This window comes from Podarcis tiliguerta, assembly GCF_965153285.1.
Source record: "Podarcis tiliguerta genome assembly, chromosome: 3".
Taxonomy (NCBI): domain Eukaryota; kingdom Metazoa; phylum Chordata; class Lepidosauria; order Squamata; family Lacertidae; genus Podarcis; species Podarcis tiliguerta.
Window position 1 is genome coordinate 81281739 of NC_139536.1, and position 17962 is coordinate 81299700.

Here is a 17962-nt window from a genome sequence, read left to right on the forward strand (position 1 = left end):
CTTTTATTCAATTTGAAAAACAGTAGATAAAATAATGTAAAACTATCCAAAAGAGTTAAAAGCAAACTACAAACAACACTATTGATGCAAACAAGGCGTTTCTGCTTGCGCACTATGATCCTCAAGCACAATTACGCTCCATGCGGGTCCGCTCCTTTTTTCCACCCAGTCGATGCTTACTACGCAGGCGTGTCTCCGCCATCGCTCCCGGCCGTCCGACTTCTTAAGCCGCTCCCACTGGTTCTTTAACCCTATCAAGACCCGGGCGGAGGAGGAGCTGGAACCAGACTCCGTTCCGGAGTCGAGAGTTACGCGGCAAGTTCGCGCATGCGCAGGGAGCCTTCGTGCGGGCGATGCGGGAGAGGGCATGCCCAGAAGGAGTCGCTGGCGGCGGCGGCGGCGGCGTTCGGAATTCCACCCCTCCCCACTTTGTTTTGACGTCGTCGGCGTGCTTGCGCAAGCGCAGTGCGAGCTGCTCTTATACCGAGCGAGTGGTGGTTCCGTAGTGCCAGTTCCTGCCGCCTCCTCCTCCTCCTCCTCGCCTCCCTTTAGCGCTCGACCCAGAAGCCCGGACTCTCCATGGCGATGAACTTCAACGCGAAGGAGGAGGTGGACGGGCAGGTTCCCGGGAGCAGCGGCGTGGGGGGAGCCGGGGTCGGGGTCAGCGTGGCCGGTGGGGCCGGAGTCAAGAGCCGAAAGCCCGACAACACCGCCTTCAAGCAGCAGCGCCTGCCGGCCTGGCAGCCCATCCTCACGGCCGGCACCGTCCTGCCCGCCTTCTTCGTCATCGGCCTCATCTTCATCCCCATCGGCATCGGCATCTTCGTCACCTCCAACAACATCCGCGAGTACGAGGTAGGCGGGGGCGGGGGGGGCAGGCAATGAGGGGGGGGGTTACCTCACTTTTGGGGGCACGCCCCCCCTTGTCAGAGGGGGAAGGGGGCAGCCCCCCACTTCTTGGGAGCAAGCGCCGTGGGTGGAACATTATAAGCCAGTGAGTGGCATGGCAACAAAGAAACGAATACACTTTGATTTTGGCTTATATAGAAGCCTTAAAAAGAAAAAAAAATCATTTAAATGTCTTTCAACTTTATCCCTTTCGACGTGGAAGAAATATGCCGCTCAACTGGATAGGGCAGTTTTTTTCATCATCACAGGTATGGCACCGTCAAGCACCTTGAAAGAAATAATAAGCGCTTGTGGTGATGATGCAGAGAACTTGAGGATGGCAAGGGCACCATGTAGTGCATCTGTCTCCAACCTGGTGGTCTCTGGGTGGTGTTGGGATACAGCTTCTGTCAGTGCCCAGATATTGTAGACAAGAACCTCCAGGTGGTGCCTGGTTTGTGGCAGCAGTGTCTGTGGGAACTTGGGGCCGATTCACGTTTTCTGTCATTTTGGGCTGACTTGTCCAGGGTGTAGGTAAAGCCATTACCTGGGCAGGCATATCATGTGTGCTGTTCCACACCTGTGATGTGTTGGCACACTAGCAGTGCAAGCACCTTGGACACTGATGAGTTTTATATTACATGGGCATGGGTCAGCGCATGTGTACGCTAAACACAAAGAGGCGTGTGGGGAACACTTACACAAATAAAGCCTTTACTAACAACCTAAGGCCTGTCTAATTCGTGGCTCCTAGTTGTTTTATGGGTTTGAGAAGTGTGTGAGGTGTATAGGAACTTTCAACTATAGCAACTTCCTGTGGAACAGGGAACCTCCATAAAATTCCATAAAAACTGTTATGGTTGTACTGCTCCCGCCCCCGGCTGTTACTCTGAAGAAGAGTTTCAAAGGAAAATGGGTCTTTGATGGTCAAGTTGGATAGTTTGTAACCATTGTTTGCAGTTCTGGTTTAAGAAAACATATTGGAGTTTCAGAGACTATTTCCAAAATGTATTTGATCCAAGGGATGCAAAAGAACAGAAGTGTTTCCATAAAGCGCATATTTAAGATGGACAAAATGCATACAAATAGAAATGAGCAACGATGTACATAACTGGTGTATTAAATAGAATGCAAAACAAGAGGAAATAAAAACTGCTTCTGCAATTGGATCTTAACTTTTTATAAAGGAGCAGTTGTTTCCCCCCCTGCCTTTTCCCCAGACAGGGGAATCTTTGATCTTGCAGAAGTTGCTGAACTATGATCAGCCCCAGCAAGCATGACCAGTGGCCAGGGATGATGGGCATTATAGTTCAGCAACATCTGGAGGGCCAAAGACTCCCTACACCTCCTACAGTTTGTTGCCAGTTGTTGTCTGAAAGACTAATAAGCACTGTACTTGGTTCTCGGTTTATCACAGAGGTAGGGAACCTGTGACTCACCAGATGTTGATGTACTACAGCTCCCAGCATCTCTCACCATTGGCTATGTTGGCTAGGGCTGGTGAGAGCTGGAGTCTGACAACAGGTGCCACAGGTTTGCCAAGCCCTGGGTTATTAACTTCGGTGTTTTTCCTACTTTATTTTTCCTGCACCAGCTGCTATTAAGTTGTGAGTGGTCATTATTTTTGGAGTCTGCGTGTACACTTTAAGTATATTTTGGTGGAGACTGTTGTTGTGTCTTGAGTAAAGTTCACTGAGTATTTTTCCTACTTTTTAATGTTTAAATGCATTATTGTGTTCATTTTATGTCATTTCATTTTGGTTAAGCTCTGGATTTGCAATTTACTGCCAAGTTCCTGGTGTTTTGAAATGCTGATTTGGCAAGCTCTGTTGTAGATAAAGCTTGGCTGATGCAGGAGGAAGATGGTGCAGGTTAAGTGAGAAGGAAGTACTGAAGATGTGTGTGGGAGATGGAGGGGGAAAGAGAAGCAAGAAGTAGCCAGGGACTGGGGAAAAACATTGGGAAATGCAGGGATGAATAGGGAGAAATAAGGCCTGGCTGTGAGAAGACAAAGGGGTGAGTGGGTAAAACCAACAGTGCAAAAGAACTGATGTCAGGAGAGTGCACTCTTTGAAATAAGGGGGGGGGGTAAAATCAAGAGGAATTAAAGCCACTCTTAAGGGCCACGTAGGACAAATTCTCTTTGTATTTTGATGCAAGTTGAGAAGGAAGGTTTGCCCCCCACAAATAGACACCCAAGAGTGCAAAGATAAACTATAGAATTTGCTCCCACAATATATGGGATGTAGTGCTGCCACAAGATGTAGTGATGGCTTGAAGAGAAGATTCAACAAAATCGTGGAGGATAGTTGCTACTAGCAACTTTGGCTATGTTCTCCCTCCACCGTCGGAGGTAGTATACTGTTGTGGTCACGTCCTGCTTTTGGACTTCTTGTAGGCATCTAGTTGGCCATTACGAAAAGAGGATGTTGGACTAGATGGGCCTTTGGCCTGATCCAGCAGGACTATTCATATGTTCCTGTCCAAACCACAAAGCCGCACCTTTGGCCCCAATAAAGCTGAAATATTGTGGGCCAGATGCAGACAGCTGACCAGAACTGTGTCCTAGACCCGCACAAAACCTTTTACGTATTACGATAATGGGTGCAGGGCTTCCCCACCTTTTTATTTGGGTTGTGTGTGTAGGTATAATTCAGGGAGAAATGCACAATGAATGTCTTGGCAAATACCTCCTGATTCTATTCAACAGGCATAGAAACCTATAGGAGACTTATTTTGTCTTCGATGTAGCTGATCAGTGTATTGTAACGACAACTGCATCATTCTGTTTGATCATCTCAAGAACTCACAAACAGTTGCAGTTCTTCCTACTTCTTCCACCCCTAGTTTTCTGTGTGTGTTACTATGTCAGTGGGTACAGCAATTAGGCAGGTTAGCCCCTATGCACCCAGCATTATTTCTGTACACTGACATAATTGCAGCCTGAGAAAGGCATTGACAGGTACATACTTCTCTGGCTGCACACAGTAATGTTAATTTAGTTCTCTGGTATTCTGATTTGAGAGTCTTGTTGTGGGCCTCAAATGGACAGCAGTGTCTTGAGAAATTAGCCCTTGGGCAAACTCCACTCCACCCAGCGGCTTGCTTTGTATCTTGCAGTGGCTCTTGATTTGGATGCATTTCATCCCATCTCCAGTATTTCCTGCCTGTAGCAATTCATGGGAAAATGTAGAGCTTAGGGGAAGTGGCCTTGCCGCAAAATGGGCACCAACGCTTCTACTTTTAGAATTGCGAAGGTGACTTGAAATGCAAGAAATGTTCAGGAAAGGGAAGCAAGACTCTTAAAACCAAACTTGGCATATTGCTTGAAAAAAAATGGGTGATGGAGAATGCTTCATGAGCTAAAAATACATGGTCCGGAGGAGGGTGGGGTGAAGGTACTATTGGTTCTGTTTTTGATTGGATTGTTGCAAAAAAAAAAAAAAGGTGGTTTGCTTTCAAGTGACTCCCCCCAAAAAGAATCCTTTATCATAAGATGGGGAAGTGGATTTAAACAAAATTCCTTTGGTGTGAGGGGCAGTTCAGGTATGATTCTAGACATGCTTGCTTGTATAATGGCATTCTTCCCTGCAACCTCCCCACTCCAAGTATCCTCAAAATCTGCTTCTGAAGGCCAAGAGACCTTCTGGAGCAGATTTGAGCTGTGCACAGGGATAGGAAAGGGTAGTTGACATGTGCAGTGCATGATACAGCCCATAATGAATATGCCAAAGTTGAAGAAAAAGATACACAGATGTAGTAGTAGTTTTCTGTCAGTGCAGACTTCAAGTATTGTAATTAATCTAGTCTTTATAGCTTCGGCCAAAACCTGGATACATTGCTAAATGTGCTTTTTTTTTGTTGCTGCAGCAAGCATACATTATTGCTGTGGCAAACAAACATTTAAAGGGGGAGCATTGCTATGGTATACATTGTTGGTTTGTGTGTTAAGAGAGACTATGGAACAACAGTCTCAAAATTCTTTTTTGTAAATTTACTATTCTTTAGGACTAAATACACAGTTGTTTTGCTTCAAACTGAATACATATATAGAAAACAAATAGGGGACAGATCTCATGTGATGTAAGTTCATAATGGTAGTCCTGAACAAATACTCTGTATTGGTTTCTAATTAAGGGATATATTCATCTTTAAACTCTGAACTTCTTTAAAACCAAAGACAAGGTTGACATGTACTTAATGTCCTCCCTTACTCACTGTGCGCTGTTAATAGCTTTCTAAAAATAAGCACCTTTGTTTCCATGTTTAAGGATACAAAGCAAATCTGTCAGTATTGATGTTGCTAGCTCCAGTACGGTTACTAAAATGAGACCTTGTTTTAGATTTGCTTTAGGACAAAAATATAATGGACCATAATCTTGTGTCCAGTACAGCACAGGTTTTCTCCCCTCTCTTAGTATCATCATTTAAGCAGAGTATCCGTCAATGTTTCTGAAAATATTAAAAACCCACTGCAAATATTTTAAGAGTTTAAGGTGTTAAGGACAAAACTAGGAAGTACCATTGACTTGCTGTTTTATATTGTCCTCTTTTGGTAAAACTTGTTTGTGTAGTTCCTTATTTTCCACTAATAATGTAGCCCTGATATCCACACCAGAAAACAAAAGTGAAGCTTTCATTTTAAATAAATTATCAAATGGTGAGATTTTGTCAGTACTTCCAAGACTGCAGGTGTGTCGGCTTCCCATAGAGAAGCATCTTGGGATAAGTGTGAAAATGAGACTTCTTTAAGCCAGGAGTGGGCAACTTGTTCCACACCTTTTCCCTCAAGCTCAGGTGCTCCTGTAAAGTCATGCAGTCTGGGAGTTATTCCACTTAAAATGTGGAACTGTTTTGAAGATTTAGACAAGAGGCAGTGAACTGCACCAAAGAACATCCCATTGTGAAGTGCCAGCTAAGCATTCTTCCCCAAACTGGGCAGCTATTGAAGTTCCTGCCAATAACTTTGTGGCATTCCCAGGGCCAGATAGATAGATATAAAACACCTACATTTTCTTATTTATTTTACAGCATATAAACCTTGCTTTCTCATAGAAATCTCAAGAGTGGGGTTGGCTCAAAGCAGGCATCTCTCTGGACTTCTGCAGTTTGGTCATGTAGAAACTTAGATAGTATATTGTAGTGCCTTCAAGCGTGCTATGGCCTAGATGCCACCACCATAAAATGTCTGCATAGCCAGCCCTCAAAACATGATCCACATTTGACGCATTATCTGCTGATTACCGTAGTCAACAACTTTGGCTTCAGCAGTGAATCAGCTTTATGTTTGTGGTTTGGTGCTCTTGTATTTTATAGTAAACTTTTTTCTTCTTTTTATTTTTATCTGTCCTTTCTCTGCAGATTGATTATACAGGAACAGAGCCAGGTAGTCCCTGCAACAAGTGTTTAAATGTGTCCTGGAACAATACACCTTCTTGCACGTGCACCATACACTTTACACTGGATCAGCCATTTGAGGTATGTTACCTTAAAAAGGTAAAGGTACCCCTGCCCGTACGGGCCAGTCTTGACAGACTCTAGGGTTGTGCGCCCATCTCACTCAAGAGGCCGGGGGCCAGCGCTGTCCGGAGACACTTCCGGGTCACGTGGCCAGCGTGACATCGCTGCTCTGGCGAGCCAGAGCCGCACACGGAAACGCCGTTTACCTTCCCGCTAGTAAGCGGTCCCTATTTATCTACTTGCCCCCGGGGGTGCTTTCGAACTGCTAGGTTGGCAGGCGCTGGGACCGAACAACGGGAGCGCACCCCGCCGCGGGGATTCGAACCGCCAACCTTTCGATCGGCAAGCCCTAGGTGCTGAGGTTTTTACCCACAGCGCCACCTGGGTCCCTATGTTACCTTAAATGTGTGTATATATGGCAAAATAACTGTTTGACTGTCTGTGCTCATGTACAACTCTTAACTGGAATTCTTTCATACCGGCCTCTTTCCACATTGCAGACTATATGCAAGACTATATATATATATATATATATGAATGTATATGAATGAATGACATCCTAAGGGTTTTGGGTGGTATTCAGCTAAGTTTTACTCACGGTAGTCCCATTGAATTTGAGGACCATGACTAAGTTAGGTTCTTTAATTTCACTTTCTGCTCTGAGTAAAACTTAGTTAAATACTATTCATGGTAAATGAGAATGCTTTGGAAAAAAATCTCAACAGCTGGTTTAGTAGTAAGAAGAAATTCAAAATCAAATAAACCAGTGGACATACTGCAGTGGTACTGGAATGTACAGGATACAGCATTATTAACAAAACTTGCTGTAAAACAGTGGTTTTCAGCCAGGGTGCTGTGGCACCCTGGGGTGCCTTGAATGATGGTCAGGCAACACTGGCCTCTGTCCTTCTTTCTTTCCCTCCCTCTGATGCCCTCTCACGTCTCTGCCTCCCAAAGGCTTGCACAGCTGTTTAGTGCAGCAGCCCTGGCTATAAGCTCTGCAGGCAATTGGTGCCTCTGGGAAGCACCCCTTTTTGGGTGGGGGCAGCTCAGAGACCAGGGAGAGCAGCAGCTGCTGCCCAGAGGACTCCCAAGGAGAGGAGAGGAGGCGGAGGGAACGCTCTACAAAGGAAGGTGTTTCAAAAAAGTGAGAGAAGCTGCCAGCTCTGCCGGCAAGGGGTGATATAACTGGGCTCCTGAGTCCCACAGGGGGTGCTGCAGAAAGCAAGTAGTTGGTTAAGGGAGCTGTGGACTCAAAAAGGTTGAAAACCTCTGCTCTACGAGATTGAAGGTGCAATCCTGTCCCACAATCTCCTCCCTCAACCAGATATTCGTTGTAGCATTTGAAAAAGGCTTTTTCTTTCATCTGAAGCCACCATTAACTGTGCACATTGGTGAAGCATCTTAATTTGTGTATTGCAGAGCAACGTGTTTATGTACTATGGACTGTCCAACTTTTACCAAAACCATCGTCGCTATGTGAAGTCTCGGGATGACAGCCAGCTAAATGGAGATAACAATTCTTTACATGTAAGTGAAACTCTTTGCATATAATGACATCGTTCCTGGCTTCTGATACATCAAACACAATAGCTTTTTAAATGTTAAAGGGAAAATGCACAGATTGTCATTTGGTGTCTTTTTTTATGTTGTCATAATTGAATGCATAATTGAATGTTGTCATAATTGAAGGCTTCGCTATTTGACTCCTGTCCACCATCCGTTCCCTCTCTCTCTGTGTGTTAAATAAGCCTGCACAAAGTCCCGCTTATATCACTGAGAAAGCTTAAGAGCTGCAGGTGGGGAAAAAGCTGATGGAAGGCAACGTTGTCATTCACTCCTGTGCTCTCCAGTAAAATCTTGGACTGTGGGCGGGGGGAGAGAGCCCCCTTCCACTAAGAATCCATATGATGGGAATCATCCCTGTGTGTTCAATTGATCCCTTAAGATTTTTTAAAATCATTTTCAGTTGACCTTAAATAACAAGTTAGGCTGTTTTGGGGCGCTGTATCTGTCTGTTGCCTGATGTGTAGAAACTACTTCAGAGCGCTTACTTTCACATTAATTACAGCAATCCAGACTCCCTCTATCTTGAGGCATACCCTGTTAGCTTCTTATTGGGCAAGCTTTTCCTTATTGGTCTTTGAAAGTATTTCCATGCACTCTTTCTTGGAGTGTGCTTGAGAGAACCTCTTACCGCTGGGTGCTTCTGTAAGGCTGGCTGCTTCTGTAACTCCTTGTTTCCTTTGGCATTTGATGAAAAGGAAACGGGAGCATTCTAAGCCTCGCTGACTGTCCAAGCTGTTTTTTTATTCAATAAGCTGATGATAGATTTATAGAAGCAATTGAATTTTATAAGAATTTTATATCTACTTTAAAGGTTTTCAGAGTGGATAGTTTGTTTTACTACCGTTTGAATGTTAGTTTTTAAAGTTTTATTTATATATTGTCTTGTGATTGATGTTTATCATAGCTAGGCAAGATACAAATGTCCAAATAAAGAAATTGCTTGCTGGGTGTGGGCAGGAAATAGTGCTATTTTTTAATGAGTGTCCAGATACTATTCTTCCTTTTTGGTAGTGGGTAGCTACAGCAAAGGACACTTGGGAGAGTGTCAACTCTCTCTCTCTCTCTCTCTCTCTCTCTCTCTCTCTCTGTGATGAGATTGTAGGCTACTCAATGTGTCCTTCACAGGGCAAGAATTACATGTGATTAGATAGCTATAAAAAGATTAGGCAAAGGGGGGAACAATGCACTTGCATAACCTCATTCTGCCATGCAGACTGAAGCCTATGCGGGCTGTGTGTGCTTTGGGTGTGTTTAGAAGTGGAGCACCTTCTTTTAAGATGTCATGTTACAGCCACAATTCAGAGAGATTACATTCTCAGATTAGAAGATAAATGTCTGTTTTCTCTTATTTACTAGAAGCAAATAGCTCGAATTAAAATTAGTCCTTATCTCTGTAATCATTATTTTGGTTACTAGTAGTCAACCAGCAAGATGTGAATTCACTGAAAATGTAAACATTGTTCAGCTTTTACAGTGTTTGATATACTAGTAGTGTGCCCAACTGTGGTTACATTAATTTCTTTCCACCTTGCATCCAAGGATCACAGGGCAGTTTACAGTATAAAAACACAAAAAGCTTGCCTTCCCAATTACAATACCCTTCCTAGTCTTCCTTCCAGATCTATCCTTAAATCACCAACGATGAAACCCTAATGCAGCATATTGGCTTTCTCTTTTGTAACTTTATTTATCTTTCAGAACTGGGACTTGTAGCGTTAATTGCAGGCAACTGCTGACTGAATGCTTTATAGTTTTTGGCGTGTTTGCCAAAGCATTTCGTCCTATAACTTGAAACCGTCTTTTTTATTTTATTTTTCTGCAAAGGAAAGTAGGAGGAAGGGTTGTTGTGGTATCGGCTAAGCAGCCTGATGTGTCGATTATATTTCTGACTAGTGTGTAATCAAGATTGACTTTTCTTTTCTTTTTTTTACCAATTAGCACCCCAGTAAGGAATGTGAGCCTTACCGCACCAGCGGGGACAAGCCTATTGCTCCTTGTGGCGCTATTGCCAACAGCATGTTTAATGGTATGATTTTGTAAATATGATATAAATATTGTGTTGGATTTTGAATAAAGGCAAAGAGATATCCCATCAACAGCGCATGCGCATAGATTGAGGCACCTGAAGGGAGCACTCTACGTTCCCCCACCCCAGTAGTGCTGATAGAAGCCTTGGCCACAGCAGTTAGATTTCTTAAGCGTTTACACATCTTACGGCAGGAGCGGTCATAGCTCCATGCACCTTATCCCAGGTCCACCCCCTGACACCTCCAGGTTGGGTTGGGTAAGGCTCCTGACCGAAGCCCGAGAGTGCTGCTGCCAATCACCGCAGACAGTGCTGAGCTAGCTGGACCAATGCTCTGACTTGCTAGAAGGCAGCTTCCTAAAAATGGCTGCCATGCTAATTTCAGTAAACCAGTTGGCTCAGTTATGTGTCACACTGAGGCTTCTGGGACACGTCAGCAGCCCATGATGAGGGAGGGCCTTTAGACTGGGCTGACAGTCTATATTAGCTTTAAGTTATGAGTGTGTGCATATGTGTAAATAAAGACATGCAATTGCTTGTTGTTGTTGTTGTTTTACAAAGTTGTATATTCTGTGCTTATGCACCTTGAAATAGCATCTACATGCAGAATTTGATGTCTTATCTGAACACTTAGGTCTTGTATATGATGCATTGAAGCTTTTGGATACAGCAGGCATGGAATGTGAAAATGAACCTCGAAAGTGATGCACGTCTATTTGTGTTTCCTTCTAGATACGTTGACACTGTTTCGTATTGACCGAAATGAAACCAAATATATACGTATTCCTTTGACTAAACAAGGCATTGCTTGGTGGACAGACAAAAATGTGAAATTCAGGAATCCTACTGGACCTACAAAGGATCTGGCAATACTTTTCCAAGGTAAAATGATAACACAATGAATTGACCCATGTATGAGAAAACATAAAGACTCCAATCTGGATCAAGACCTTCCTGGGAAGGTATTGTGGAGGCTGAAGTAGAAATTGAATTATTTTTCCAGAAAAATAATAAAAGAGCCAATTCTCAGTTTATGTGGGGGTTACAATCCAAGAATAGAGCATAAAGCCAAAATTGCATATAGTCAAAACACATTAGGTTCAGTTGTGGGTGGGATTGCCAAAGCCTTTTTTCCTCCAGGTGATGGTCCCCTTTCTGCCCCCTTCTTAATTTTTAAAAGAACATTTCCTGAGCTCGTAAAGCTGAAGGCACGCAAATTAAATGCATCTAAGTTGTGAGTTATCTGTAATGTTTTGAATGGGATACACTGTATTGATTAGTACAAGTTGTTGGGGAAACTGTAAACAAAAGTTAGATGTACATTCTTGTGTGCTAGCTCATTTATGGGTTTGCTTTGCTTGATTCTCTCTCCTTCCAAATGTCCAAAATTTCTATTCAAACAGTTTGTTACTAGCTTTCTTCTTGTTCTGCTAATATATTCATGCCTCTTGTCTCTCTCAACCCCACTCCCAAATTATTTCATAGCAACTATGCTTGCGTTTGATTGCTTGGCTGTGTTCCCCAAGATGCATGTTTTCTAAGAAAAATCATAATCTCATATTAGTGCTTCGCATTTTTGTTTTTAAGGCACAGCAAAACCTGTCAATTGGCCCAAACCAGTGTATGAGCTAGACAAGGATGCAGACAACAATGGATTCATCAATGAAGACTTCATTGTGTGGATGCGTACTGCAGCGCTGCCTACCTTTCGGAAGCTATATCGCCTTATAGAGAGACCAGATAACTTACGGCCTACTCTACCAGCTGGGAATTATTCCTTGGAAATAGAATATAGTATCCTTTTATTAAAAGGTCTAAGAAATTGCAGTCAGTAAACCTTGTACAGTCATACCTCGGGTTGAGCTTCAGATTGAGCGCTTTCGGGTTACGCTCCGCAGCGACCCGGAAGTAACGGAACGCGTTACTTCCAGGTTTCGTCGCTCATGCAGACGTTCAAAATGACGTCACGCACGGAAGCGGCAAACCACGACCCGCGCAGATGCACAGTGAGATACCACTGTAATCGTCTTTTATTGAATTTTCTTGTAAACCTTGAAGTCATTAAATAGGTAACTGTTGGTAGCATAGCAGGCTGATATAAACCATTTTAGGGCTGAATGAAAAATCTACAAAGGTCACAATAGGAGCATGCACAAAATTGTCTCAGTCAGCTTATTTTTTATTTTTAAAAAAGGTTGCATTAACTGTTGGGTTGGCTTATCTGTGGCCCTTGCCTTCATGTCAGACATCTCCTGCAAGTAATCAGTTCAGACCTCTGGCCAGAAGTACCTGTCCCTCCCTCAGCATCCTGTGTGGACAGGGGAGAGAAGGAAGTGCCCCCTGCACTCACTTTTTGTACTTCTGGTCCAAACCTTCCCCCAAAAAAGGGAATGTAGTTTTCTACACACCCCAAATAGAATTCAATCCCTGTGTATAATTCTCACCCCTTGCAATCTTTTCCAAGAATTAGGTCAAACATAAGGTCCTTTTGGGGGGATCTCCATGGCAGACTTCTGCTTCTCAACACCCTCTCCTGGAGTAGAAAACTGTGTTTTCGGTAGGGCAGAGGGGCCAACTTACTGAGGCCTGCTATTCTTTGTCAGCTTCATTCACTCTTTGCCACTGTTACTTAAATCGGCAGTGTTGGTGTTCCGCATTTTTGAGTAGTTAAATTTGCTCTTTCCTCGGCATTTGCAGCTCATGCAAAGGTGGAATAGGAGGTGGTGACTTTTTTGGTTAGTAGGAAAAGGAACACCTTGATATTTAGGCTGACTGGATGAGGAGGGGCATTTGAGAGGTATTTGGAAGGGACAGCATGACCTTGTGAGGAGGAGAGAGCTCTAAGGCCTTGCTCAGCCCAGTGGTGGTGCTGATGCAGTTTTAGCAGGTAAGCTATGGCTGAATGGTACAAGGCTATTGGATGCAGAAGGGTGGGTGTATTGAGTAGCTAATTACTGGTTCTTGTACTGGTTTCCTACCAGGTCAAAGCCCATGGAGGTTTTCTTTGATAAATTCTGCATGTGGCTTTTGGAATAGGAGGTCTGGCCATCTATCTTTCTGCAAAAAACAACAGCAACAAAAAGCCTTCAAAAGTAAAGAGACACATAGCTTCATGGCTGCTTTAACAATAGTCATAGTTCGGATATTATCTACATCTTTGGTAGCCCCCTCTGCCCGTTGGTTTCCTTGTCTTGAAACTTCTTCAGCCAGTAGCCTTGTCTCTGAGTAATTTGCTTCCCAGGTGTTTTGTTTTTTTGTTGGCTCATATTTCGAGTAATAAAGTGTCCCCTGGCTATCAAGCCTTGACCACGATACAGCATGTTCTTCAGAACACTTGCTGTTTGATTGTTTTTAAGTAACCCAATCTCCTCCCTTTGTGCCGATACAAAGCTTTCTTGTTAGCACTGTGACGCCAGCCAGTCACTGTTGGCGAATGTTTTTCCTATACCCGAACCAGATTATCCTGTGCATAGCTTTGACGGGCGGAAACGGATGATCTTGAGCACCATTTCGTGGATGGGGGGCAAGAATCCGTTTCTGGGAATCGCCTACATCACCGTCGGCTCCATTTGCTTTTTCCTCGGAGTAGTGCTGCTAATCATTCATCACAAGTACGGGAACCGGAACAACAGCGCAGACATTCCCAATTAATCCCGCCTCTCCAAACCACATGTACTGCATGTGCATCAAGGCCAGTCCAGAGCGGACACAGCTTTGGAAAGCTCTATCCCTGGTATATATATATAAAAAAAGTTGCTTCTGACACAGAATGCATAAGTATATATGAAGCCTTTTGTTTTCCCTTACGGTGGATTAACTTGAAGATAATGGCTATAAAAAAGTTACCTATGTAAAACAGTGCTGCCTAGAGGACTTTTTGAGGCTTGGCCTCTGGCTGGACAGGTGCCATGATGCGCATTTAGTCTTTCCTCACCTAATGCATCTGCTGCTTGTGTGCTTTGTAACATGTCCATACCGTGTATAGACTGCCTGGCGAGAACGTGTTTAGGATAGAGTAGCTTCACGTTTCAAGGATGTCAGGTGTGCTGGTGCTTTTGGAAGGAGAAGAGGCCTGCCTGGTTTGTTGTTTGGTTTTTTTGGTCACGCATGGTGCGCATGGGCTTTTGTGTTCGCGGCCGAAATGTTTGCTGTATTAAACCTGTGCAATTTGTTCTCTGAGCCCAGCTTCACGTTCAAGCTTCGCCGTATGTTCCAACAGGTGTGCTTGCCATGTGAACGTGTGCAGCAGCAAAAGGCTTCCTCATTACATTAAAGCCGCTTTCCCCCCACACGGAAACAACTGCTGCCTATGCAAGTCTTGCTTTAAATTCTTCCGCGTGCAGCTCTGTTCTGTGCCCAGCACCTTGTGTGGTCCAAAACTCTTAGCGTGGCTCCTACAGAAATGAAGAGCTTCTGTCTCAAAGGCAGGAACAGCTGTCTGTATCGGTACAGAAATGTCCATCTCTGGTTAAAAGCAAGCGTTCGACCCCGTTTAACATTCCTAATTGGGGAAGAAGCATTAAATTTAATTCAGAAGGTGCTTGAGCTCCTGAATTCAAGTACTTGAGGCTCAGCGAAAGAAACTTGAAGTGTCATGCAAGTCTGTTACAGCTTGCTTGCGGTGGGGTGTGGGGGACGTCCCCTTCTTGCAAATTTTCACTGAAGTCTTTCCGGATTGTAAGAACCCAGCCCGTTGATCTTAAATTATTAAATTGCTATGTATATGGAAGTTGTTTTACGTGAAACTGATTTGTCAATCTGAATATTTGCTATTGAATAAATGCTGTCATTTGTTTTATGAAACAATCTTTTAGCAGAAGTGTCTCAGTTTTGGGTGGCAGTCATGAAAACTTTCAAGAGGACTTGAAAAGGGATAATGCAAAAACCTCATGCCTTTGATCCTTTTGGGAACCAGAAAAATACAGGAACGTTAAATGCGGAAATAATTCTGTAGAAGGATTTTGAAAGCTGAGATCACTCAGTTGGAGGCACAGTAGAATTCATTTCCTAGAAAACCAAGTGACTCACAAATAAATGTGCAGTCAGTTGTGTTAGTTTACATTACTTCTTTCCTTCAATACACACACTTCCTTGCCAAATTGAATCTTACATACACCTGACTTGTATGATTGCTACAATGTGCAAATTGAATGCCAGATTTGCTGTAAATACTTGGCAGTGGCTGCCTATAAACTTAACTGTCTAGAACATGCGTTCCAATTACAGTAGGGATTTAATATGAATTGGTTTAATCTGAACCAGTAGAACTAAAACACCCTTGAATTCTGTTGATTTAGATCACATTATGAAAAGCTATCTGAGACTTTTTTAACCAGAGGGGTTTCCCTGTTCCAAACTCAACACTCCTTAATGAGATACCTATTTTATTTATTTAAGCATTTGCTACTTGCCCATCAACCATCTCCTCAACATTGTTTACCCTCTGCCCATTAAAAACATTCAACAATCCAAAGTTAGAACAGTGAGATCAATACAAATTACCACTTAAAAATCAATGCAAGCAGCATAATTCCTTCTAAAAATGAGTTTTAAAAACAGCTGACAATTGGTTTATTTTAGCCCTTGGAACAAACATAGTCCTAAAAAGCTTGGGGAAATAAAAAGGTCATCTGGCACTGCAAATAATTTGGTGTAGGCATTAGACAAACCTTGCTAGTGAGAGCATTCCATAACGGGCTGCCACCACCAAAAAGGGTATCTTCTTGGTAGATACCTGCCTCACTTCATTTGATGGGAGGTGTTGGAGAAGGGCCTCTGGTAAACATCTGAAGGTCCAGAGAGGTATGTATGAAAGACAATCCTTCAGAAAACCTGACTCTAAGCTGTATCTCAGGTCTGTTCTCCTTGAAAACAGTGATGTAGACAGAGCGTGTCTACCCAGTTTGCACCAGTTTACCCCAGTGCCTTAAAACTTGCTGTCATGTTAATATAATCTCCGCTTCAGTGTTGGATCATGCCTAACTCCAGTGATCCTTTTCTGTACCTGTCAAAATCTGCAGCTGTCTCAAACATCCCTACGGAAAAGCTACTGGCTGGCTTAACCCAGTAATAATAGCAATGGCAAAGCTCACCTGGGGTAGCTCAGTTGGTAGTGCAGGAGATGCTTAATCTCAGGGTCGTGGGTTTAGTCCCACGTTGGGCAAAAAGATTCCTGTGTTGGGGGTGGACTCGATGATCCTTATGGTCCCTTCCAACTCTACAGTTCCAGGAAGGCAAATTCTGAGACATATTATACACAAAGTGGTTTGGAATATAGATCAAGAGCTTTTTAGCTCTAGAACAAGGCTGTAAGATGAACTGCTAAATTTGGCAAAGAAAAACCTCATTGGAACGAATTTGCTAGCAGCTGACTTTCCTATTTCATGTTGACTACATCTGACTACAGCCACCTCCTGAGAGTTATTCCTAGACAAAGCTGGGAAGGGTTAGGGTTCTGCTGACACCTGTCCAACAAGAACAGGGCTTGGTTAAACAGGTACGGTGATTGGGCATCTGTTTCTCCATGACTGTGTACTTTGTCACCTGCTTCCTGTTTAACCACATGCCACTGTTAAAGCAGATTTGACTTGGGTTATCCAGTTAGTCTTTTACAGAGCAGAATTACTGTGTGTTGCACAAGCAGGATAGTGTTCTTGTCACAGAAATATTGCTCAGCAGTTAGTCAAATGATTTCTTTCCAAATTTCCTGCTATCCAGCATTTAATCTTGCTCCAACACAAAAGCACTGCTGTTCATGGCAAGTAACTGCAGTATAATACTGACTTCTTTCCGAGTCTTGCGTTTGCTTCACATATGGGGAAGAAAAAACTTAGAAGACAATCCAGAAACCCAACTTCCAGTAGCTCTGTTGCAGACTATGGGCTTAATTAACATTTAAGCTCGAAAGTCTGTTAGTGTTGTGGCACTGGTGTCTTTAAAGCAGCAAATTACGTAAGAGCTGTAATTCTAATTTGTTGTACCTTCTGTAGAAAAGATGAATAACAAGTTCCCTGCTCTAGTTTTAATAGAGACTGAGGCTAATTTAGGACTACCTTTGTTCATTTGAAACATACGCAGCTGCTTGAATTGGTAAGTTCCTCATACTTTCATCTGAAAGGTTTTGGGAATTTAGTGGATGGAAATCAAGACAAAAGGCTTGAATGAAGCAATGTGAAATATGATTATTTTAGAGACCAAGGTACTAGTTGATTTTGTTCTTTGTAATTTGAGTCAACTGTTAAGTAAAGATTTTTAAGAGTTCTAATTGGCTGCTGATCTAATTGGCTCCATTGTTTGGCTGTTTTTAAGCAAGTACCTTAGAAGGAAAAATACAATTAAGAGTTGCCTATCTTCAACTGCATGTGGCTTCCCCCCTCCCCCTGAGGTGCACAATGTTCTTGCTAACAAATGATTAGCCCTGGTTTCTTCTTCCTATTTCTATGCTGTGAATTTTTCACCATGTCTGCAGTTGGTACTAACCACAACTCCAGGTGTTCTTAGCTACCGTTGTGCATAAATGTGTTACTCATGAGAACTGTACAGTCAGCACATGGGTCCTAAAGGCACTGCTTATGCCCTAATGAAAGGCAGGCTGTTGTCTTCAAATCATGAAGATAATCATTATAGCAAGTGTTCCTGGATTCTCTTCAGAGAATCAGTTTCCTTTCCATTTCATTCTAAATTAACATCCATTGAAACCCTAAAATGTTCTGTGAAGTCAAAATAAAACTACCAGACCTACAAAAGTAATTTTCATTTTTATCTCAGAAATAATTTAATGGTCAGAGCAAAAAAATAAAAGTACAAAGATGAATTTATTATGTTGAATAGCACATCAGACAGCATGTGAGTGATAACTAGAAGCAATTTGCATTTGCTGGGAGAAGTCAGTTTTTAAAAGTCTACTAATTTCATACCAAGCATTACTTAGGAAAATAGTAATATGAAAAAAGATTCATAACAGTAACTAGCATATTCATATAACAGGATATGGGAAAATAAACCCACCAATGAGGTTGT

General features: G+C 42.9%; 1 protein-coding gene across 1 annotated transcript; it reads left to right on the forward strand.

The window, feature by feature from the left end:
• Positions 1–258: 258 nt before the first annotated feature.
• TMEM30A (transmembrane protein 30A) lies at positions 259–14749 on the forward strand. The gene is made up of 7 exons (XM_083431208.1): positions 259–855; positions 6250–6366; positions 7771–7878; positions 9856–9943; positions 10676–10825; positions 11531–11737; positions 13401–14749. Exons 1-7 carry the CDS (start codon positions 580–582, stop codon positions 13592–13594), a joined length of 1140 nt encoding a protein of 379 aa, XP_083287334.1. The 5' UTR covers positions 259–579; the 3' UTR covers positions 13595–14749.
• The last annotated feature ends 3213 nt before the right edge of the window (positions 14750–17962 follow it).